At 44.8% G+C, this 25,606-nt stretch overlaps 2 protein-coding genes across 6 annotated transcripts in view; both read right to left on the bottom strand.

Annotated features, from left to right (window-relative positions):
• The window catches only part of LOC106601774 (TBC1 domain family member 16-like), a 29,037-nt gene extending 18,511 nt beyond the window's left edge, over positions 1-10,526 (bottom strand). The window contains 4 exon segments of the mRNA XM_045715521.1: positions 3,247-3,567; positions 3,853-4,015; positions 5,034-5,240; positions 10,205-10,526. Coding sequence (XP_045571477.1) covers positions 3,247-3,567; positions 3,853-4,015; positions 5,034-5,208 — 659 coding nt within the window. The 5' untranslated portion in view covers positions 5,209-5,240; positions 10,205-10,526.
• A 1,190-nt stretch (positions 10,527-11,716) lies between these two features.
• On the bottom strand, positions 11,717-22,080 carry gaa (alpha glucosidase). 5 transcript variants are annotated; one of them, XM_045715516.1, is made up of 20 exons: positions 21,776-22,079; positions 21,010-21,696; positions 20,622-20,773; positions 20,044-20,209; positions 19,839-19,935; positions 19,486-19,605; positions 17,441-17,559; positions 17,027-17,158; positions 16,665-16,775; positions 16,279-16,392; positions 16,017-16,101; positions 15,771-15,888; positions 15,478-15,611; positions 14,888-15,039; positions 14,502-14,650; positions 14,215-14,356; positions 13,324-13,422; positions 12,804-12,968; positions 12,186-12,338; positions 11,717-12,027 (listed from the first exon to the last, which is right to left on the bottom strand). In XM_045715516.1, the coding sequence occupies exons 2-20, from the start codon at positions 21,619-21,621 to the stop codon at positions 11,962-11,964; spliced, it is 2,886 nt and encodes a 961-aa protein (XP_045571472.1). In that variant the 5' UTR covers positions 21,622-21,696; positions 21,776-22,079; the 3' UTR covers positions 11,717-11,961. The 5 variants fall into 5 exon arrangements, with proteins under 5 accessions (XP_045571472.1, XP_045571473.1, XP_045571475.1 ...); XM_045715517.1 differs by having other exon boundaries at positions 21,783-22,077; XM_045715519.1 differs by having other exon boundaries at positions 22,028-22,072.
• Between the last annotated feature and the right edge of the window lie 3,526 nt (positions 22,081-25,606).

Raw genomic sequence — 25,606 nt, 5'->3', positions numbered from 1 at the left:
TAAAGCCATGACATCATTTTCTGGAATCTTCCAAGCTTCTGACCCACTGGAATTGTGATACAGTGAATTATAAGGGAAATAATCTGTCTGTAAACAATTGTTGGAAAAATGACTTGTGTCATGCACAAAGTAGATGTCCTAACCGACTTGCCAAAACTATAGTTTGTTAACAAGAAATTTGAGAGGTGGTTGAAAAACGAGTTAATGGCTCCAACCTAAGTGTATGTAAAATTCCGACTTCAACTGTAGACGCTGTACTGGAAGCCATATAGACGCTGTACTGGAAGCCATATAGACGCTGTACTGGAAGCCATATAGACGCTGTACTGGAAGCCATATAGACGCTGTACTGGGAGTCATATAGACGCTGTACTGGGAGTCATATAGATGCTGTACTGGGAGTCATATAGACGCTGTACTGGGAGTCATATAGACGCTGTACTGGAAGCCATATAGACGCTGTACTGGAAGCCATATAGACGCTGTACTGGAAGCCATATAGACGCTGTACTGGAAGCCATTTAGACGCTGTACTGGAAGCCATATGGACGCTGTACTGGAAGCCATATGGACGCTGTACTGGAAGCCATATAGACGCTGTACTGGAAGCCATATAGACGCTGTACTGGAAGCCATATAGACGCTGTACTGGAAGCCATATAGACGCTGTACTGGAAGCCATATAGACGCTGTACTGGAAGCCATATAGACGCTGTACTGGAAGCCATATAGACGCTGTACTGGAAGCCATATAGACGCTGTACTGGAAGCCATATAGACGCTGTACTGGAAGCCATATAGACGCTGTACTGGAGCCATATAGACGCTGTACTGGAAGCCATATAGACGCTGTACTGGAGCCATATAGACGCTGTACTGGAGCCATATAGACGCTGTACTGGAGCCATATAGACGCTGTACTGGAGCCATATAGACGCTGTACTGGAGCCATATAGACGCTGTACTGGAGCCATATAGACGCTGTACTGGAGCCATATAGACGCTGTACTGGAGCCATATAGACGCTGTACTGGAGCCATATAGACGCTGTACTGGAGCCATATAGACGCTGTACTGGAGCCATATAGACGCTGTACTGGAGCCATATAGACGCTGTACTGGAGCCATATAGACGCTGTACTGGAGCCATATAGACGCTGTACTGGAGCCATATAGACGCTGTACTGGAGCCATATAGACGCTGTACTGGAGCCATATAGACGCTGTACTGGAGCCATATAGACGCTGTACTGGAGCCATATAGACGCTGTACTGGAGCAACTAATAGCTTAACCATATAGATGAGTTTCAAAAGTGTGAAACAATAATAGCATTGTGAACACGTATGCATGCACACACAAGTTACAATACACAGGCTCTCCCACACACCAACATAATGTACTCTCTTGATTTCTTACACACTCCCTCTTTCTCCCTCTCCCCACTCACTTTCTTACACACAGATTATTTCTCTCTGCATGATTCCTAGTGACATGTTTCCAGTCCCAGGCCCCTTAACAGTGTCAATTAAAGCTGAGAGCTGTGCTGTTCCAGAGGGGTTGCTGCTGCCTGTAGGCCCGGACCAGACCACTCTCCATTCCTCTAATCCACCCAGTTGACACACAGCCCAGCACAACAACCTCAGGAGCGGGGAGGAATCAAAGAGCGTTTCACACAGACCCAGGGAGGGAGGGAGTGAAGAGGGGAAAGGAAGTACAGGGAGAAAAAAATGGAGATTGGGTTAAAGAGAAACATTAGCGAAGGATAAAGAAAGAGAGCGAGAGAACGAGTGAAAGAAAGAAAGAAAGAAAGAAAGAAAGAAAGAAAGAAAGAAAGAAAGAAAGAAAGAAAGAAAGAAAGAAAGAAAGAAAAGGTTAGAGGCAGTGCAAGAGAAAGCTGCCAAGTCACACACTAACTGCACTTACAGTGTTAAATAGACAAAACACACATTTCAAACTCCCTCATCCTGGGCTGTGTTTCTGGCCAAATACCTCTGTGTGGAAACGACCTCTGAGGGATGTATAAAGGAGAATGGCCATAAGGTCAGTACAGCAACATGATAGTGGTTTAGTCCAGATGGTTTAGTTGGTTGGAGCAGAGTGTTGGCAACACCAAGGCTGTCGGTAGAATTCCTGCATGGACCACATAATGAATGTGTGTGCTAACTGCTAACTCCTAACTGTTAACTAAGCTGCTTTAATTGGATTGATTTAGCGAAGGACAATGTGTGTGTTTTGGCCCATGTTGCCAATAAGAACCTGAATCTACTGGATATTACCATAACCTTGTAATTATCTGCTTTAACAGCCCTTTCTCTCCCTACAAAGAACAAATTCTCATTTACAGACTTGCCTAGTTAAATAAAGGTTTAATTAAAAAATGCTGTGTGAAGTGTGAACCTCCCCCAATGACAGTAAGCGTACACTTATCCTCTTCTCTGTGGCTCCACCATGTGGTAGGTTTGGCCTATTACAACTACCTCGATCTGGTGAGAAATTCTGTCTTGTGAGGTGAGAAACTGGCATCTGGAGTGTGGGTTCAACATTATTCAAGGTTACAGCCTTTAAACACAGACAACTGTTGCTGCTCTCTCTCGCTCTCTCTTTTAAAAACTCTTTTATAAAGTGGTGGGGAAACGATCAAATTGCCGGTTACCTAAAATAAGCATATGATATTTACGCAAATGGGTTGCAGGTTCTTGTTTGCATTCAGGCAGTCAGTTTCAAATATGTATTTAACAAGTTGGATGCTTCTCTACCCAAATAATTGGAAAAGCATTTCTGTCATGTGCTTATATGCTTAAACTATTTCAATGTCTCCACTGCAAGATAAGACACCAATATTCAGCGTCTGAACTGACAGAGACTGGATTCAATACATACATAAATTATAAATACCAAGGAAACTACAGCTCCATTTGTGCCCTGCATATCAATAGCTACCTCGCATAGATAATTCACACAAATCCAACTGAAAATAACTTTCATTTTTTCCACCAAAACACCCTATTCGTATCTATGTCTAACACAAGTCACAAACAACTACGTACACATAACAGACCTGCATTTAAATACTGAAATCTTTCAAATACTTTTAGTATTTGCATTAGCCTGACTTTTTCTATTGGTTTAATGACAACATGCAAACTCAATCAAGCCCTGATAAAGTATTTGAAATTATTTAAATTACAATTTGAAGCAAGGTCTGTATTATCCACACACACAAACCCATCCCCTCCCAGCTCACCTGCTCTCGTTGTCCAGGAACACAGAGCCGCTGCTCTCAAAGAGGGACTCGCTGACGGGCGACAGGCAGAAGGGTGAGGAGAAGGTGGTGTCCGAGTCCGAGCCCATGGTGCTGTCCCTGCTCACCTCGTCAGCCGACAGCTCACAGGACCCCTCATCCCCCTCATCCCCCCCAGACTGGGACTGCTGCTGCTGGGGAGGAGGGGGCTCTATGCTGGCCTCCAGACCCAGGCCCCCTCCATTCCCAGTTCTGCTCCCGATCCTCTCCTCCTCCTCCCGGTCCTCATCTTCCTCCTGGGCTGGAGGGTGTCGGGAGTGGGGCCTGCAGGTAGGGTTAACATTACAGTGTTACCGTAAAATAGTTTTTTTCAGAAGATGAAATTCAGTTAGATAAGACCAGATGGAAATTAAGTACCATCCTGAAAAAGTGTTCACCTATATTACAAAAAGTTCAGGCTCAGTTGTCAGGATACAAGCAGTTATCACAATAAAACTAGTTACTGCAATAAAACCTGTTACGGCGATACAAGCCGTTTTCACGATAACACCAGTTATTGCAATATCACCACCTACAGAAGTCCATTACGTTCCCCTCTCCCCACTCTACCTGCGGGGCCTGCGCCGAGCGTTCCTGCGGACAGGTGAGCTCTCTGGGGTGATGTAACGCAGGGCCTCCTCGTCCTGTTTCTGGATGCGGGAGTTGGGAACCCAGGTTAGGATCAGAGTGGTTCCCAGGCTCTCATCCTTCTCCATGTGGACACACAGGTACCCTGAGGAGAGAAGGGAGTCATGAGAGAGATGGAGAAACATGGCCGCAAACACACAGGAACACAGACATGTGGACAAGAACACAAAACACATATGAGATCATATCATCAGAGGATTGGAGACAGGTTGAGAAAGAGAGGACACACACACACAAGAACACACAAGCACCGAAGTCACCTGAGAAGATCACACTATAAGATAAAAGGATCCCTGAACCAAGTCAGTTCTCCTCAGGACAAAACCTTCTTCCCATGAACCAGAAGTCAGATAGATGGATATACCACATCTGGAGTCAATCTGACTTATGGTTCATGGGAAAAAGATTTTTGCCTGAGAACTATAACAGATTAGACATCTATAACCTTAATAAGTTGATACACAAACATACTGTCCATAGCTAACATACCATACCATGATGGAAGAGGTGGCAAAGCAGTGGCATACTGTACATGGAAACATTACTAGGTATGATACAAAACAAGTGAGACAAAGAGGAAATAACCTGAAAAGAAGATAAGATCTGACTCATGAACAAACAAGGAAATGCAGAGGCGAGAGATAATGAACCATACAGTCTCATATCTCTCAGGTGAGAGTTCATCTGTACAATGTGGAAAGAGAGTGAGACACTATAGGACACACTGGGAAGAGAAGAACAGCAGAGGAATAGGTGAACGCTATAGTCATAGCTGGGGCCTGTTCAGGAGGATGTAATGTTACAGAACATTCCGATAGAAATGTATGGTGTAGAACAAATATGATTGTGTCAGGTAGAATAGGGAATCGTGTTAGTGCTATTCATTACATGTCTATGATGTTCAGAATAGTTCAGCTCACTGAATACACCCCAGGGTTGTATGTATTAGGCACCAAATGCAAGAAAATGGACTGAAACAGGAAGGGACTGCCTGAACTTGTCCGATAAGAAATGCTCTTCTCCGTTGCAAAGACGTTAGCTACGGTGTGCCCTAATGAATAGGACCCTTATGTAGGGGACTCCTAAACAGCTATATACTGTACCTGGGTGGTGTTCGGGCAGGCCCGGCAGGGGCTCGGCAGGGTGCACACACACATTGTTCTTGGAGAAGATGATTTCTCCGTCCAAGCTGTTCCGCGACCCCGCCGACCCTGGGTTAAAGGTCAGGAGGTCCGAGGCCTTGGAGGAGGCGCGTCGCAAGAGCCGACCGAGAGACATCTACACCGACACCAGGACTCTGCGCCCATCCTCTGGAGTGGGGGGAGGAGGAAAGGTGAGAGAGGGGGACAGGGATGGAGAGAGACAGAATCAGGTCAGAATGGAGGAGATGGGGCACTAGTGTCTTACAGTACGACATTTGCCTATTCAAATTAACAAATCATATATACAGTGCCTTCGGAAAGTATTCAAACCCCTTGACTTTTTCTCCATTTTGTTACGTTACAGCCTTATTCTAAAATGTATTAAATATTATTTTTCCCCTCATCAATCTATACACAATACCCCATAATGACAAAGCAAAAACAGGTTTTTATAAATGTTAGCTAATTTATAAAAAATAACTGAAATATCACATTTATATATTCCTTAATTCCATTATTTTACTTTTAGGTTGTGCGTATTGTGTGTATTGTTGTGAATTGTTAGACATTACTGCACTGTTGGAGCTAGGAACACAAGCATTTCGCTACACCCGCAATAACTTCTGCTAAACGTGTATGTGACAAATACAATTTGATCTACATAAGTATTCAGACCCTTTACTAAGTACTTCGTTGAAGCACCTTTGGCAGCGATTACAGCCTCGATTCTTCTTTGGTATGACGCTACAAGCTTGACACACCTGTATTTGGGGAGATTCTCCCATGCGTTGTTTTGGCTGTACGCTTAAGGTCATTGTCCTGTTGGATGGTGAACCCTTGCCCCAGTTGGAGGTCCTGAGCAGGTTTTCATCAAGGATCTCTGTGTACTTTGCCCCGTTCATCTTTCCCTCGTTCCAAACTAGTCTCCCAGTCCCTGCCACTGAAAAACATCCCCACAGCATGATGCTGCCACCACCATGCTTCACCGTAGGGATGGTGCCAGGTTTCCTCCATACGTGACGCTTGACATTCAGGCTAAAGAGTTCAATCTTGGTTTCATCAGACCAGAGAATCTTGATTTTTTTGTATGAAAAGAAACAAATAGAGCTAAGCACAGGCAAGATCCTAGAGGAAAACCTGGTTCAGTCTGCTTTCCAACAGACACTGGGAGACAATTCACTTTTCAGCAGGACAATAACCTAAAACACAAGGTCAAATATACACTGCAGTTGCTTATCAAGATGCCATTGAATGTTTCAATGTGGCCTAGTTACAGTTTTGACTCAAATCTACTTCAAAATCTATGGCAAGAATTGAACATGGCTAAAATAATAATGTGCAAATATTGTACAATCCAGGTGTGCAAAGCTTTTAAAATGTCCTAACATTTCTAAAAACATGTTCTCACTTTGTCATTATTATTGTGTGTAGATGGGTGTGAAAAATATTGTATTCATTTTTACTTCAGGCTATAACATAAATCGAGCGGTGTGAATACTTTCTGAAGGCAACGTATATAATCATACATGGCAAAGCTAACTCTTTTACAGTTTGAGCTTTCATTTAAAGGCAGTGACAGACATTTGTACTCAAGTTACACTGTGATGTTTGTATAGTATTAGTGTGTTCTTACCCAACAAGTCAACCCTGGCATGCAACAAAAATTCACAGTTAGTGTTTTCCTATGCCACGTCAACTATCTTGACTCAGACACTTACTTGGCTCTGTCAGTGTAGGCGTGTGTGTGCAAGTGTGTCCCCCACCTTGAATAAACAAACACACACACACACACTACAGAAACCTGGTCAATCATTCTATGTGAAATCCTAGTCTGTTATTAGGAGCTAACAGATGTCAGCATCTATGACTATTCTCAACATGTCACACAACTGTGCACTATGACTGGTCTCACATGCCAGACTCATAGCTTTCACAGCAGCTGATGAAAGAGACTACACTATGACTGGTCTCACATGCCAGACTCATAGCTTTCACAGTGGCTGATGAAAGAGACTACACTATGACTGGTCTCACATGCCAGACTCATAGCTTTCACAGTGGCTGATGAAAGAGACTACACTATGACTGGTCTCATATGCCAGACTCATAGCTTTCACAGCGGCTGATGAAAGAGATTACACTATGACTGGTCTCACATGCCAGACTCATAGCTTTCACAGCGGCTGATGAAAGAGACTACACTAGGACTGTAAATAAAATAATTTTGCAGTTCATTCCAGTCAACCTTTCTGCTGACTGGAATTGGCCACTATCGCTACTGGCACATCAGTGTTATTCCATACTGTGTAAGTTCCTCTGTGCGACCCTATGATAATGTAGCCTAGTTCCCTATCACTACAGTCTATGACATCGGCTACATTCCCAGGGCCCCACTACTCCTGAATGTGTGGAATGTTCCCTCCTTTTCCTCTTCCTCAGAACCCTGAGTCATGACCTGTGACCCAAATGGCACCCTATCCCCTATATGGTGCACTACTTTAGTCCAGAGCCCTATGTGCCGAGGTAGAAAGTAGTGCGCGACAGAGAATAGAGTGCCATTTGGGAGGTAGCCATGTTTACCTCTTTTGATTAACTCTATGCCCCATGACTTCCTGTTAACAGGGCTCCAGGGTGATGCTTCCCCTCTCCCAATCCTAACCATAACCATTTGTGGGGGAAATGCAAAACTGACACAAGATCAGCATCTAGGGGTAACTTCACCCTACTGGCTTATCAGGACTCGGACAGGAAGTCTTCTACCCCGAAATCCGGGCAAGGCCAGTGAGTATGTACTGTAGCCTCGTCCCAGATATGTTTGTGCCGTCTTGCCAACTGCTATGGTCTTTGGACTGACAATGATCATAGGAGTTGGCAGGACAGCACAAACAGACCGGGTACCAGGCTAGAGAGAGTGAGTGAGGTTCCTAGGAATGCAACAAATGTACTCATTTGGCCAGGTAACACTTTACAATGATTAAGTTTCTCTCTTAGGCTACCTTTCTTAGAACACTGCATGTGTAACCGATGTGAAATGGCTAGTTAGTTAGCGGTGGTGCGCGCTAATAGCATTTCAATCAGTGACGTCACTCGCTCTGAGACTTGAAGTAGGGTTTCCCCTTGCGTTGCAAGGGCCGCGGCTTTTGTGGCGCGATGGGTAACGATGCTTCGTGGGTGTCAGTTGTTGATGTGTGCAAGGGTCCCTGGTTCGAGCCCAGGTTGGGGCGAAGAGAGGGACGGAACCTACACTGTTACACATGTACACACTATACTTCAGTACTACAACCATCCTAAAACCACTCTGGCCATAGCGCTGAGCTGCTCACATGAACATTTACATGGTAACTGCTTACAGAACAAAGCCAATCCATTGACTCCACTTACAAATGAGCAGTAGTAAACTAGGATGAACTCACTATACCAGGTGTTCAGTGTCAACCATACCCCCCTGGACCTTCCAGCCATACCTCAGCAGATTAAAGCTACATTTCATAGTGCATTTTTCTCCTTCTGGTCACCCCAGACAACAGCTACCCCTAACCAGTTGATAGACAGTGGAGATCTCCACCAAAACAGGGAAGTTAGAGGTTATTTGGTGGTAAAACAGCTATAAGCAGTTCTCTGTGTGTATCCATAGCCGGAGGTTATTCTGGTGGGTATGATAGCAGCAGGGCGAGAAGAGGTCAGAGTGTGATATGACTCCATATTCAGCATGTGACTAAGCAGGGAGCCTGACTGATATAGCACAATGCTCTCTCCTTCTTCCATGCTGTCATCACCTCAGTGTGTGTTCACACATTGCCTTGTCTCCTCCACTTTAGCCTCTGTCACCTCACACTGGTCCTACTGTAGCATTCCAACATGGAGACATCTTTCCAAAGAACGTGTTACTCTCCTGTGAGTGTGAAGTCTGCATTCGGTCATCATTTTTTCTGTAGCCATTCATCTCATTTAGTATTCATCTCCTTCTGCCTTGCTGTATGGAGTTGTTTTGTTCAGAAAAACTTCAAACAAAACAGTCCTAAGGATTTTCTGAGACAACTAAACGTTCCCCAATGAGATTACAGAGCGAGAGTATCAGTACAGTATCCCACTGTGTCCTGCCAGCCTCAATGACTATAAACACAGAGGATTCCAGTGCCTCAGATCAGTGGGTCCAAGTTCACCTCCGGGCCACGCTAACAAACTTGTCAGGCTGCTGACATTTGAATAGAGGAGGCTTCCATAATTAACTGCCTCTCCCGTTCATCTGGATTGTGACACCAAACCACTGCCTGGGGGGGCAGCAAAGACTTTAAATAACCACACGCACTCTCAGTGAGTTGCAATCCCTCAGGCTGACTCACTTCCATGAGGAAAAAGTCAATAGACTATGCATCAGACACAGACAGAGCAATAAGTATTCTGTTTACATTTGACCTAGTAAAGTAGAGCTTGAATAGAAGTAGCCTAGGTGAGACAACTCGAATGTGAACTGAAAATGGTTGGCTTAGACCACCTTCCCAAATCACATTCACAAGGCATAGGCCTAGAATTTGACCCTGTTATAGCTATAAACAGATAGATATGAAGTCAATGCGATAGCCATATGGAAATTATAGCTGTAAGCTATCAATAGCCTACGCGACATAGGAAGAGGAAAATCCTCAAGAGTGGCGTGCCGTCCGTGATGACGAGGCTACATCAACTATTGACACATTGTTTCAACGACAGGAAACATCCATTTGACAGGAGGATGGAACAGCGGGATTCTCGCTGCCGCAGCATTCTTTTTCACGGGCCCGGTCCTTCTCCTGCCTCTCCGACATTGCTATCGGTTTGGCCGGGCAGGGATTTTATCTGTAGTTAAGCCTACCATCACGAATACATATTTTAGTCTAACTGGCTGGCCTATGTCCTCAAATTTCTCCCCATCACATGCAGTGCACATCCCAACCAACCCGTATAGTTCGCCAAAGGAATAGCCTAGCCTAGTTAATAAGGGGTCGTGTAGGCTACAAACACCATAACCTTATCCATAATAAACGAGGTCGTTTGGTTCCTTCTCGGTCATCGGTGTACACCTGTGCGAGCAGAGGACTTAATAAATAAATGCACACTCAAAAACACAGGCGATGCGGTCTTTGCTTTCTCACCCTCTGTCCCACCCGAGACTACTGTCTTTTCCGCTTATCCATTCCGAAGCGATGTTTATGGTGGTTGTATCCGTGTAGTTTGAGGTCACGTCTTCGGTATTTTGTTACGCGGTGTGCGTGTTTGTATCCGTGCGGTCTTCCTCTACCGCACGCGGAGCTGCTATGTTTCTCTAACCCAACCCCCAAATTCCTCCGCTTCCGGGATGGCAGACTGGATAAAGGCTGCTTCTGTGAAAGCACGGACCAGTCAACTATTAGGATCACATTACATTTGGAAGTATGTTTGTCTTATTAGCAAAAGCAAATGATCGTCAACACATCACAATGACATATCTAAGTAAGGCTAACCTTTTAACATAGTATGACGTTTTAGAGGTCAATGCCGAAAGCTTCACTGCAGTTGGCTGATCCTGAACTCACATGAGCATCATCAGGACCAGTGGAGTCGGAGCATCATGACGCGGATCTCAGATGTCCCGCTGGAACTCTTATATATGGCAGGTAAACCACTAGCAGCAAGGACAATGAGCAATCATTTAAACAATAAACAGCACATATCAAAATGACTGTTTCAAAACAAGGTATTTCGAGGCCAATGTTTTAAACAATAACAAAAAATAATTTAAAACATAAGCTAACATAACCATACTACAGGTATGATATGTTGTACAATTCAGAATTGTTTACAATGTGTAACTGTATTGAGCTTAACTGCACTGAGTTATAAGGCAGATGTTCCAGATGGGAAGAGTATTTTTATTTAACTAGACAAGTCAGTTAAGAACTAATTCTTATTTACAATTGTGCGCTGCCCTATGGGACTTCCAATCACGGCCGGAAGTGATACAGCCTGGAATCGAACCATGGTCTGTAGTGATGCCTCTAGCACTGAGAAGTAGTGCCTTAGACCGCCCTCGGGACTATGAAGTAGATTAAGAAAGAGATAATTGACTGCACATTCAAACACTGAGTGGTGACAGCTCACTAATAGGAGAACATGAGAAACAATGCTTAGCTTAGGAGAAACAAACCCAGACCTAACAATTGCCTTTAATGGTAACAATGTGGCAATATCACTGGAAGTAATTTGATGAGACTTAACACAGAGCCTACCATCATGCTGGAAGAGTACAGAATGGGCATATTCTCGTCAATTTTAGATGTTCAATTAATAAAAACAATTGTGTAGAGCCACTGCTGTCCTCCTCAGCACAAGATTTATCAATCAATCAAATGTTATTTATAGAGAACATTTCTTACAGGTGATGTATTTCAAAAGTGCTTAACAAATAAAAGAAAAGGTTAGAAAGATTTAAAAAAAGATAGATAGATATATTCTTAGAGACAAATTAAAATACATTTCAGCCTAGTGTTCTAGAATGACCATAATTCTCTATCTCACACCACTGTCTCAGCATCTCACCTGAGACAATGTCATGTAATCACTCATCTGCAACAACAAGGAAATGGAGAGATATCTAATAGAGCTTTCACCCACACAGTTCACTCTAGTCCTTTTCACATAATTTTATTGAAAATACAGTTGAATATAAAAACATGATTTCCAAAAATACTTCAGTGTAGTCCGTCCTTTCAGAAACCCAGGAGTCTATAAGAGCAATGTCTTACCCAGGGTAGCAGTGATGGAGGGGAAACTTTGAGGTTTTTGTCAGAGATGTGCTAGGTCAGGAGTTCCAGAACCACCTGAGAGGCTGTCTACTGGGTCAGAGTCCACTGAGTCATACAGTTCATAAGGCTCACAAGGTCCACAGGACTTCAAACACCTCTGACATGGGCAGGGCCAGGCTGGTCACCGTCAGAACCTACAGACAGACACAGAAAGAAAGGATTATAAACAATATATCATATTATACTAGAGATTAGAATAGAATAGACAGATAGGCAAGCAGAATTAGACTGTTCGTTCTACTATTTCTTAATTCTAAACTCTATAGAGGTAACTCAGCCAGCTACAGCTCACCTTGGTGTCAGTCCGATAAGAGAAATCCCACACTTTCTTTCCATTGGCCCATACATAGCGTGGTGGGGAAGGCACCCCGAACACCCGCAGCCCTCCCAGCACCAGCCCGTCCAGTGCCCCGTTCTGACGCAGGGGGTCACTCACCACCTGGGACTGGATCAAATGAAAACCTTATTGATCCCCACTGGCAAACACACACATGTATAGTTAGACATTAGACATTACAGTTAGGTCTACTGTTCACAGGATGGCAGGGGAAGAGTACGTCTATCTTGATTGGATTGGACCTGGATCTCAATCTTGAGAGCATTGATAGAAACATACTGTACTGAAGAAACATCCAAATCACCCTAGATAACTCTCTGATCTCCATCCTCTCTTTAAAGTCCATTTAGGGCCCTACGTTTTTCCTACCCAAATGTCATGAAATACCTTGAAGGACAAACAAAAGGTGTGATGGTCCGCACTCAAAAAGATGTCGCATAAAGCTTACTTCATTTTTTTCACTGCATCAGGGATAGCCTTGAAGTGGGCTATAACTAGGGCCCAGAGTTTTCCTTGGTCAGGTCATGTGATCAGGAAAAACTCAGGACCCTATGTGACCTCTACATCTCCTACCTGTCCAGCGATGAAGATAACATAGGAGTAGTCTCCTCTCTGGAAGGTGTCCAGACTGTCCCCGTCGTCCCAGAACAGGTCACCCCAGGCCCAGCCCCCAGGAGACAGCGCCACCATCAGGAGGAAAGGGTTACTGCGAGAAGCTGAGGTAGTCAGGCCTGGCTCCTGTATCAGTTAGAGGGGGTTTGAGGGGATTTTTCATTGAAATATATAATATAATTACTGATTAAGACAGGCAACAGGTTTTACACAGAAAACTCATACAAGCTTCAAAACAACTGTCAGATTAGTATACAGAGAGTATTTCATTTTAGGTTTTATCACATAGTTTCACAAAGGAATTTTGGGTCTCTTGTTCTATGACAAATAACTTGAATTGATTTCATGATATGAGAGTTTGGCAGCTCATTCATCTCCTCCACTATCAGTATGTAACACCCACAATATGGGCCTAAGATGAAGCTTTGTCACACAATGAAACAACAGACCAAATCCTATTGTGTACAGAGGACACACACACCTGCTGTGGGATGATGTGTCCCTCTCTCACATGGACATTGATGGTGTCCAGAGGGGCTGGGAGGAGCAGGTACTGACCCTTACTGTAGAACGGCTGGCCCTAGGGAGGAAGGGATGAAAGAGATGACCACTGAAATATGGTTATAGTATACACAGTACAACAGATCTATGTCTGGTCCTAAAGTAAGCCTACAAGACCCTAAGAAAGGCTCACACAGATGGATTTTTATCAATCTGCGTCTGTTAACGACAGAAAAGATGGTCTTGGTCTCCTTGGAATCCCTTTAATCAGTTGCGAACTAATTGCAGTGACATTATGAAAGGCCTATAGAAATACACTGAGTGTACAAAACATTAGGAACACCTGCTCATTCCATGCCATGGACTGATTGAGGTGAAAGCTATTATCCCCTGTTGTCACCTGTTAAATCCACTTCAATCAGTGTAGATGAAGGGGAGGAGACAATTTAAATAAGGATTTTTAAGCCTTGAGACAATTGAGACATGGATTGTGTATGTGTGCCATTCAGAGGGTGAATGGACAAGACAAAATATTTAAGTGCCTATGAACGGGGTATGGTAGTAGGTGCCAGGCGCACCATTTTGTGTCAAGAACTGCAACGCTGCTGGGCTTTCAATAGTTTCCCGTATGTATCAAGAAGGGTTCACTACCCAAAGGACATCCAGCCAACTTGACACAACTGTGGGAAGCATTGGAGTCAACATGAGCCAGCATCCCTGTGGAAGGCTTTTGCCACCTTGTAGAGTTCGTGCCCTGACAAATTGAGCCTGTTCTGAGGGCAAAAGGGGGGTTCCAACTCAATATTAGGAAGGTGTTCTTAATGTTTTGTACGCTCAGTGTATAACTGTATTGAATCTAGGAGCTGTTTACATTGTGCAGACTGTACCAAGTCCCCGGGGGGAGGTAGGCAGCCAACTCCACTGCCCCCTGCTCTAACACTGGGCTGACGAGCAGAGAACTCCCCCACAGGAACTGTCTGTCTATGGTCTGGCAGTTAGGGTCCGAGGGGAACCTGGGAGATGGACAGAGAGGGAGGGCCAGAGAACAGTATCAACACAGTAAATAAGATGTGTTACAATAGTATCCAAATGTTGAAGAGAGAGAGAAGGGAAGAGTGGACAATGATAACTGAAGAAGAGAGGAGTAGAGGGACGTACCGGAGGAAGAGAGGCGTGGCCACAGTGTCTGCGGAGGTGTGTGCGTGGTAGAAGAGTGTGTAGAGGAACGGCAGGAGAGAGTAACGTAACATCACCGCGCTACGCATGGCTGCCTGGGCCTCCAGCCCAAACACATAGGGCTCCTGGGGCTACACACAGAGCTAGAGTTACCTCCATTCATAATGCATGGGACCGATGGACTGTTACATACACACAGTGAAAACACTAGCAGGTCAGCCATCATGGTAAATAGGAAAACATTGTAACTTGGTTACATAGAGACAGTGAAAAGACATTAGCAGGTCAGGAAAAAATGGTGGTAAATTCCTATCCAACTGAGTTAACTGGTAAAGACCATAAAACCACACACACACACACACACTCACAGCGTTGGGCTTGTCGTTGTGGTTCCTCATGAAGGGGTAGAAGGCTCCAAGCTGGGTCCAGCGTACACACAGCTCCTCTGTGGTGTCCCCCCCGAACCCACACACATCCGCCCCCACCAGGGGCACCCCGAACAGGCCAAACAGCAGCACCGCTGGGGGGTGGAGGGACGGACGGATATTGAACATATTAATTCATATTTATTCATTATTACTGTATTCATTATTTAACTTTGATGTCAGGCAGTCAGAGGCATCTCTCTGTACTTGCTAGCTACATACAGTCAAATAAATAGTAGGTGGTTCCATTACAAGTCTGGGCATTTTTCTATTCAAACCCCTCATTCAAGTCCATAGATAACTACCACTGAAAAGGCTCCTACTCTGTCTAGGCACTCTTTCAACTAAAGACAATAGAGACAAAGTGCTGAGTAAGAGCACACTGCAACATGTACTGTCTGGATGGTGCATCGGTACCATTAGTACTCTGATGGCTAAAACACACAGGGCTTGTGAATAGCTTTGGGAATCTCGTTGAGAATAGGAATGGCTTGGAACGGAGATGGGAATGTTGGCGATGTCTTTCCCCTCACCAGGGATGGAGTATCTGAGCTGCTCCCAGTCGCTCCTCACATCTCCCGTCCAGACTCCGGAGAAGCGGCCGATGCCAGGGAAGGAGGAGCGGGACAGCACGAAGGGTCGCGACCCCCGGACCTTCACCAGGGCACTGAGAGGGTCAAAGGCTATAACTGATCTTCCAACTACAGTTACAAATGTGTAATGTAGACAAGATAAATACAATCTGCTTCATTCAAACAAGCAGAAGTAAAAGTGCCAACAGTCTCAGGATAAGTGCGACACTGATCCCTGTAGTGCTGTGTCTGACCTGTGGGTGGCGCTAGCCTCCGTCAGCCCATAGAGGTTATGCAGGTTGTAGTGAGTGGACAGGTTCTGTTGAGCAGACATGCAGAGTGTACCAGTGTTCAGCTGTCCTCCAACCACCCCTGGATGTGTGTATGGAGAATGGAAAGAGAATGGAAATGAAAATGTAAAAATGTAAATGCAATGAATGAACTTAATTCCTCAACTGATTTTATATAGACAGGAAACTACTCAGCTGCAGCACACTCACGTGGCACGTAGGGGGGGCGCTCCAAATCACTGTCAGGACACCCTTCCACAGAGCCCTGCACAAAACTGGCTGGTTCATTCATATCCTGAGAACAGAGGGACAAGAGAAAGAGTGTGCTGGATGCTGAGTAGCAGTGACACAGCCTGGATGATGCAAGCTTGTTAGTACAAATATAGAATAGAATATAATATAGAATATAATAGAATAGAATAGGGGATGATTTCAGCTCTCTAAGAGACATTTCTATCTGCGACACACTCACAATCCACAGGCCATCTAGCGGGACTCTGGAGTGGAACTCCCGAATGCAGTCCTCCCACCAGCTCTGTGTCTCTGGGTTGGTAAAGTCAGGGAACGCTGTCGGACCAGGCCACACCTGGACACAGAGGAAGAAGAGTGAGGAACCGAACATGCATACCTTTCCACACACACACACACCTGCACGCACGCACACACACACACAGCTTCAAGAGGGGGTTTTGTTTAGTGTAACCTTGCTTTTCAGAGGACACATTACTTGAATACACAATGGACATACACAATGTTATCAAGCAGATAAAAAATATGTTCTTTCCAAACTATTCAGAGTATATGTAGCCCAGTTTACAGTGGGTCTCCAGATAGAGAAGTGAGAGTTTTAGGTCTGACCTTCCCTATGAGTGTCTGTCCTGTAGAGTTCCTGATGAAGACCCCTCTCCGCTGACCCTCATCAAAGGGTGGGTAAGTACCAGGGGGGCTGGTGCTGCTGATCCCTGGGTCCTGGGAAAGAGAACAAACAGGAAAGATGCTTCTAAAATAAATGACAGTAATGCTTTTGCTGCCATCTTGTGGATTGAGAAGGAAAGCTTCCTTGACTTGTACCTTCCAATACTGCACTTTTAACAATTAAATCACAACGCTGACTGTTATTTAGAATCAAAAATGACATTGAACCACTATTTCAATCTAATATGAGTTATTAGTGTGCCTATGTGTCCCACATATCGTGAGGGTTGAGGCCGCTCTCTTACCAGGATGAGAATGTACTTCATGCCCTTCTGATGGAACTCCTTCACCATGTCTGGCAGGTCCACAAAGCGCTGGGGGTCAAAGGTGAACACCCGACGCTTGTCTGCGTAATCCAGGTCATTCCACTGCACATCCTGACCAAAAACAAAAGCAGTTGAACTAAAGAATGCAGTGAGTGTTTTCCATGAGTTGTGAACCCTCAGTGGCATGATAATACTGAACTTGAGAATGCAAACATCCAATTAGCATTAGCATGGAGAAAACCTATTACAGTATTATCATGCTACAATGGGTTTTCTCCATGCTAATCTGCTAATCCAATGTTGATGCTCATTCAATGTTAGCATTACCCAATAGTTGTCAACCCAAGTGATAATACAGTACTACAATATAAGTGTTTTCTCCAGCATCTTTACCAGGGGGAAGTTGGCGTTGTGCATGCATCGCACCACCTCTCGGGTTGCGTTGGTGGACCGGTAACCCCAGCGACACAGGTGGAACCCCAGTGACCAATAAGGAGGCATCATAGGGTACCCTGGGAGAGGAAGACGGGGTAAACATTAGCTATGGCGGAAGATTCACAAAAGGTGAGAGCAAACCAACCTGCTCAAATTGGACTTACGTAGCAAAATTTGACATTGTTTTTTTTTTTACATTCGATAAAAGTAGAGACTCACAGCTACAACATGGTATATCATACACTGCATGTTTGAGGAACAATGGGAAAGTAATTCTGCTTTGAAAGTTGATAAACTTGTGAACTCACTTTTGAGAAAATAGCCTTTGAATGATTTGGTACCTACTGGAGAGCTCTTTGTTTACACCCATTCAGCATTGTTCACACCCTCTTAAGCCAGTCCCACCCATCTCTTTAAGGAAAGATTAAGATTTAAAGTGGTAAAAGTAGTAGCCTACAATAATGAACAATTCCAGGTAAACAGAAAGTGTCCAGATAAAAAATATTTTATAAATATTAATTGACTCTTACCCAGACACACTTAAATGATGGGTCATGTGAAAGAAATGCTTTAATGCTAGCCACATCTTGCCAAGTGGATGGGTCTCTACAGAAGGTGTAAACGGTACAGCCAAATGGTTACTTGCATAGTAGCAATATCAGAAAGTGTCAAAATGAATAAAAGAATATACAGTATGTACAAGAACAATATGAATAACAATATCAGTGATAGATGAGGTAGTTATATGCATACAATCAGGGGGAAAGAGGCTGAGCAGCAGGATCAAATAATAATAGTAGCAGGAGAGTCATTTGAATAGAGGCACTGCAGATAGTGCTGATGGTCTGTCTGAACCACACAAGAACAACGGAATCTATATTTATTTGGAGAGCCTGTTTCTGTCCTGCCCTTGACTTTGGTGCAGAGCATGTGATGTCCATAGCCTCTTCGTCAGCAAAAATCCCTGATCTTCTCAAAAACATATGTTTGTCTAGCTGTGTCCAGGTGGTGCTTGTACAGGCAGACCATCCATGGGAGGAAGGATGTCAGCATTGTACAGCAGCAGAGTCTGAATGCTCCTTGGCTACAACAACACCAGACTCCAGAGCACTGAAGCTGTAAAACAGGAAATAACCAAAAATAACGTAGAAGACATCAATTCACCTCCCAAGTTTAGATAAGAAGAATAACCTCATACAATGCAATGAAAATTATATTCACCTGAAGTGCTGGTACTGCTTGAACTGTGGCAGCGGCCTGAAGTACGGAGTCAGGTGTTGTTGCTGGCCGGTCCAACCAGCTGTGGGATGTTGACCCCTGTCACAGATCTGTCCTTCACAACACCAGCAATCTCAGACAAAGTGTTCACTCTGGTCTTTCTGAACCGCTGCTTGATGAGGCTGAAGCACCAGTCGCGGGCAAACTTGGTGTGGCCTGTGATCAGGAAGTGAAGGTCCAGACTGTAGTGGAGCTTGTGCATGGTCCACCAGGCACAATACCAGAGCACAAACTTGTTCTTCTTTTGGCCACTGCAGTTATCACAATTCAGGTACACACGTGTTTCCCCAACGTAGTTGGTGAAGAAATGGTGCATGTAGTTGATGACTGCACTGCTGTCTTTGCTGGATGACATGCCTTCATCAATCAAGTAGTTGACTTGTTGTGGTATTACTTCACAGCAGACACCAAACAAGCCACACCATATTATGGTGGATAATGCCTATATGGTGGATGGTGCCTAATGGTAGAAAATGTATTTGCTTTCACCAGTCTAGTTCTTTCACATAAGTGAAAGGAGATGAAGGAAAGGAGATGAGGCAGCAAGTTCAGACTACTAGGACATTGGGACACAGACAGCCAATATATTTTCCTTAGCTATTACCCAAAATGAATTAGTTGTGACCCACCAGTGGCCTGACCCACCATAGCAACATTGGGATAGGAGACAATAAAAGGATATTCAGTAACAGGAAGTTACAGCTAAAGGTCATATATAGCCATACCTATAACCTGGAGGTACTGTCTGACAACACTCTGAGGGTCAGGGCCCAGGAAGATGTACAGGTCCAGGATTCCTCCCACAGCCACCCAGGTCAGAGCAGGGCTAGGCTGCAGCACCACCTCTACAGAGAGAAGGAGAGGTCAAACTCAGCTCAATCATGTAAACCTGTATCTTGATACAGTTGAAGTACTGTGCCATGTGAACATGGAAAAAAGATTGACTGGCGACATTCTGGACAGAGCTGCTAAGTAGCATGATACATTAAAAACTCTACTAGCTCAAACCAAAGCTTTCCTATTGGAACAAAACATTTCTGATTAAAGATATGGTACATGGAGCAACATGCTTTCTTACCCATGGCATTACTGTTGAGCAGGAAGACCCCGTGAGCCTGTCCATCCCCCTCCTGCACCATGTAGAACGGATGGGACCCATAAAGGTTGGCATCGCCCTGCATGGTGGACAAAGAAGACACATCTCACATACTTACCACTCCTGACCATGATTTAAAAAGGAAACAAATGAATGACAATGATGACGATAATGAAGTCAGATTCACGTGGGGTGCCATGTCCCTGTTCCAAAGGGTGAGGGAGGTCCAATTGAGGTCCAGGCTGAGGGGGGTGTAGTGTTCCCCCAGCCCAGACACCAGTGAGGAGGCCAGGGAGGTGGACAGCTGCAGGTACTGGTCAGCATACAGCAGCGGGGCCACCGTGGTGTTCACACTGACAGACAGAGGACAGAGGTGGCATGCTTATGACAGTTGTAAGTCAGGACAGAGAGCATCTTATGTCATGCTTATGGCAACTATAAGTAGGGACAGGGGCACCTTATGTCATGCTTATGACTGCTACAAGTAGAAACACAGCGATATAAATCAAATGAAATGTTATTGGTCACATACACATATTTAGCAGAAGTTATTGCTGGTGAAGCGAAATGCTTGTGCTCCTAGCTCCAACAGTGCAGTAGTATCTGCAAGCCAATTTACCCTTTGGGATCTATAAATCTAAACTGATCTTATGTGTTAGGCCCATGACATGGTTACAACAGTTTTATGTCAGGTTTATGAGATCTGATCAATTAACCAGTGCCAGACATATTAGACATAAAGAACAACTGACAATGGATACTCACAGGACACGGCCGTTGGATTTTCGGCGCACTATGAACCCAAAAGGGTCGGGTTGAAACTCAGTGACATATTGGTGGTCCTGGGTGTCAGTGTTACCCCTGGACTGGGCAGTGGATAAAGGAACCTCATATCGCCGGGACAACGGATCCTTCAACTGTCAGGAGAAGAAACGTGTTATGACTCTTACACAATAATGTGGTCTGAGGAGAATGATTCTCGGTGATGAGCGATTGGTTATAATAAAAGTAATGAGATAAAACATTTAGCAAATACTGTACGCCCTTTTCAGAGGCAACACTTTTAAAAGCAATGTTATAGAGAAAGACAATGGCAACCAAACCCTGTATCTTGGCAGTAAATATACGAGTGGTTATACAGCCAGAGACTCACAGTGAGGTGCAGTCGGCCTTCTGTCTCATCCAGGATCTCCAACCGGAGCGTAGAGATATCCCGGGGCAGGTAGGAGGGAGTGGGCCGAGTAAGGGTGGCAGCCTGGCCCCTGGAAGTGGGGGTGAGGGGCCCCATCCTGTAGCCGCTGTATGACGGGGGGTAGAAGCACCAGGGGGGTCCTCCAGAGAGGCCTTGTGGTAGGGGGGCATAGCAGCACCCTCTCCCCTGACACTCTGTCTGGCTCAGAACTCGGTCCCGGGCGCAGTCAAAGCGGCTCTCCAGGGCTACCCTCCTACACTCTGCCTCTCTGGGACCACTGGAGCTGGCTGGATGGGGGACTTCCCACAGCAATCTGTGGCTGGGGGCTGGATGGGAGCTACCCCTCTGGAGGTTCACTGTCTCCCTCTCACCAGCCTGTTTTGTTGCTGGATCTTCCTCTAAACCAGGTCTTACTGACAGGTGTATTGGTGTCTCATATGGTTGTTGTTTGCTAGTTAACTTTATCAGTGACAACTTTTGGTCAGACAGGTAGCTAAGGTGTAAACATGTTATCAAGGCCAGGGTGAGCAGGGCTGAGAGAGACAGGGCAGACAGACAACTAGACAAACCCATGTCGAGTTCGGATATCTGGGAGGTGGTGGGAAAAACTCTCCAAATGCTGACGAGCCCGCATTTCAGTGTAGAAGTCTGAAAAATGAAAATGATATGAAACGGTCGCCTAGGAATATTGGCAACTATGGACTACTACAACAAATTGTGGACCTACCACTTACGATAGATGTTATTTGTCAGCTGACAGATGTAACGTTACACAGTCTACACACATTAACAAGGAAGTGTGCAAGCTAGCTAGAACAGACTGTAGCTAGAATTGTATGCCTAGTGCATACATAGCTAAATGTTAGCAAGAGATATTAGAAAGCGGGTGAAAATTAGGAGATTAAATGTATGCATTTTCCGCAGGATTTACTCTAGGGCAGGCCACACAAAATGCATTGAATGTCGCTTGTCCACGCACGTAAAAAGTTGTTGTTGAACTGGACTGAGCAATTTCGACGGCATGTCGCTCGGGACAAACTGGGCGCTGCCTATTGGGCTACCACACAGTGGAAGTAACCTATACTTCGATTATTTGAGTGCATCTATCTAATGCAAAACGTATTGTGTTGTATAACTACCAATACAAACATAATACCAATAGAAACATTATCCATTATACTCCTGTGTTAATTGTGTTAAATGTGAAGTGAACCCATATCCAATTACTGGGACTTAGAGAATATTGAGGATATTGAGGCACCATGTGAACCACTAGTTTTGAGTGATTAGATTTCGTGAAGCAGGCTCGCATATTAGCACTTCATAATGAATCAGTAGCTACAGTACAGACATCATGTTGTCACATTCGGAAAGTATTCAGACCCCTTGACTTTTTCCACATTTTGTTATGTTACAGCCTTATTCTAAAATTGATTAAATAGTTTTCCCCCCTCATCAATATACACATAATACCCCATAATGACAAAACAAAAATAGGTTTTATTTATTTTAGCCAATTTTTTACAAATAAAAACTGAAATATCACATTTCCATAAGTATTCAGACCCTTTACTCAGTACTTTGTTGAAGCACCTTTGGTAGCGATTACAGCCTCAAATCTTCTTGGGTATGACGCTACAAGCTTGGCACACCGGTATTTGGGGAGTTTCTCCCATTCTCTGCAGATCCTCTCAGGCTCTATCAGGTTGCATGGGGAGCGTCGGTGCACAGCTATTGTCAGGTCTCTTCAGAGATGTTCGATTCGTTTCAAGTCCAGGCTCTGGCTGGGCCACTCAAGAACCATAAGAGACTTGTCCTGAAGCCATTCCTGCGTTGTCTTGGCTGTGTGCTCAGGGTTGTTGTCCTGTTGGAAGGTGAACCATCGCCCCACTCTGAGGTCCTGAGCGCTCTGGAGCAGGTTTTCATCAAGGATCTCTGTATACTTTGCTCCGTTCATCTTCAGCCTCCAGTATTTATGCTACAGTAGTTTATGTGTCGGGGGGCTAGGTCAGTCTGTTTTATCTGGAGTATTTCTCTTGTCTTATCCGGTGTCCTGTGTGAATTTAAGTATGCTCTCTCTAATTCTTTCTTTCTTTCTCTCGCAGGACCTGAGCCCTAGGACCATGCCTCAGGACTATCTGGCCTGATGACTCCTTGCTGTCCCCAGTCCACCTGGCCGTGCTGCTGCTCCAGTTTCAACTGTTCTGCCTGCGGCTATGGAACCCTGACCTGTTCACCGGACGTGCTACCTGTCCCAGACCTGCTGTTTTCAACTCTCTAGAGACAGAAGGAGCAGTAGAGATACTCTGAATGATCGGCTGTGAAAAGCCAACTGACATTTACCTCTGAGGTGCTGACCTGTTGCACCCTCGACAACCACTGTGATTATTATTATTTGACCCTGCTGGTCATCTAAGAACATTTGAACATCTTGGCCATGTTCTGTTATAATTTCCACCCGGAACAGCCAGAAGAGGACTGGCCACTCCTCATAGCCTGGTTCCTCTCTAGGTTTCTTCCTAGGTTCTGGCCTTTCTAGGGAGTTTTTCCTAGCCACCGTGCTTCTACACCTGCATTGCTTGCTGTTTGGGGTTTTAGGCTGGGTTTCTGAACAGCACTTTGTGACATCAGCTGATGTAAGAAGGGCTTTATAAATAAATTTGATTGATTGTGATTGATCTTTCCCTCAATCCTAACTAGTCTCCCAGTCCTTGCAGCTTAAAAAAGTTACTCCCATCTCCACAGAGAAACTCTGGAGCTCTGTCAGAGTGAAAGGGGGGTACCTAGTCAGTTGTCCAACTGAATGTATTCAACTGAAATGTGTCTTCCACATTTAACCCAACCCCTATGAATCAGAGAGGTGCGAGGAGGCTGCCTTAATTGACATCCACGTCTTCGGCGCCCGGGGAACAGTGGGTTAACTGCCTTGCTCAGGGGCGGAACGACAGATTTTTACCTTGTCAGCTCATTGATTCGATCCAGCAACCTTCCAGTTATTGGCCCAATGCTCTAACCACTAGACCATTGGGTTCTTGGTCACCTCCATGACCAAAGACCATCTCCCCCGATTGCTCAGTTTGGCCGGGCGGCTAGCTCTAGGAAGAGTCTTGGTGGTTCCAAACTTCTTCCATTTAAGAAAGATGGAAGCCACTGTGTTCTTGGGGACCTTCAATCCTGCAGATATTTTTTGGTACCTTTCCCTAGATCTGTGCCTCGACACAATCCTGTCTTGGAGCTCTACGGACAATTCCTTCGACCTCGTGGCTTGATTTCTGCTCTGACGTGCACTGTCAACTGTGGGGCCTTATATAGACAGGTGTGTGCCTTTCCAAATAATGTCCAATCAACTTAATTTAGCACAGGTGGACTCCAATCAAGTTGTAGAAACATCTCAAGGATGATCAATGGAAACAGGATGTAAATAAGGTATTTCTGTTTCTTATTTGTAATACATTTGCTAACATTTCTAAAAAACTGTTTTTGCTTTGTCATTATGGGGTATAGTGTGTAGATTGATGAGGAACTTTTTGTATTTAATCATTTTCAGAATAAGGCTGTAACGTAACAAAATGACGAAAAAGGGGAGGGGTCTGAATACTTTCCGAATGCACTGTATATAGACTAATGGACTAGCAGTGATCAGAAGGACCAGGGTAGACTCTAATGGACTAGCAGTGATCAGAAGGACCAGGGTCGACTCTAATAGACTAGCAGTGATCAGAAAGACCAGGGTCGACTCTAATAGACTAGCAGTGATCAGAAGGACCATGGTCGACTCTAATAGACTAGCAGTGATCAGAAGGACCAGGCAGGGTAGCTGGCTGAATATGTTTTGACTTATTGTCAGAAGGTGGGTGTAGCTGGTGCATGAAGTCAGGCGCATGAGAGCAGAATGAGTGAGCAACGTACTTTACTCAAAAACAAAGGCACAAGGAAACAATACACTTGACCAGCAATAAACGGTAATCAATTACGCACGGGTGAAAACAGCACCCGTCGAAAACCAGCCATAACGTACCGAATTAACATAGAAACAATCACGCACAAAAACATGGGGGAAACAGAGGGTTAAATACATGAACATGTAATTGGGGAATGAAACCAGGTGTGACGTCTCGAATCCAGTATGGATCGAACTGCATACGCCGGGGCCCCCTCGATGTCCAGAGGGGGCGGAGGAACCTCCCACACCTCAGACTCCTGGAGTGGACCAGCCACCACCGGCCTGACGAGAGACACGTGGAACGAGGGGTTAACTTTACTAGGGTACGGGGCAGCATTCGGAATTTTGGATGAAAAGCGTGCCCAAATTAAATTGCCTGCTACTCAGGCCCAGAAGCTAGGATATGCATATAATTGGTAGATTTGTATAGAAAACACTCTAAAGTTTCCAAAACTGTTAAAATAATGTCTGTGAGTATAACAGAACTGATATGGCAGGCGAAAACCTGAGGAAAATCCATCCAGGAAGTACTATTATTTTGAAAGGCTGTTTTTCCATTGAAAGCCTATCCACCACACAAAGACTTAGGACCCAGTTCACGATCTCTATGGCTTC

This window comes from Salmo salar, chromosome ssa03 (assembly GCF_905237065.1).
Source record: "Salmo salar chromosome ssa03, Ssal_v3.1, whole genome shotgun sequence".
In the NCBI taxonomy this organism is placed as follows: Eukaryota; Metazoa; Chordata; class Actinopteri; order Salmoniformes; family Salmonidae; genus Salmo; species Salmo salar.
The sequence above is the reverse complement of the archived record's forward strand: the minus strand, read 5'-3'. Positions and strand labels throughout refer to the sequence as shown.

Coding starts and splice junctions, on each gene's coding strand:
- gaa (XM_045715516.1), bottom strand. CDS start 21,621: ATGGGTTTGTCTAGTTGTCTGTCTGCCCTGTCTCTCTCAGCCCTGCTC. Junction 13,423..14,214: donor CTTGGTACAGTCTGCACAAT/GTAAACAGCTCC, acceptor CTTCCTCCCTAG/GGCCAGCCGTTCTACAGTAA. Junction 12,339..12,803: donor TTATCTTCATCGCTGGACAG/GTAGGAGATGTA, acceptor CATTTGATCCAG/TCCCAGGTGGTGAGTGACCC.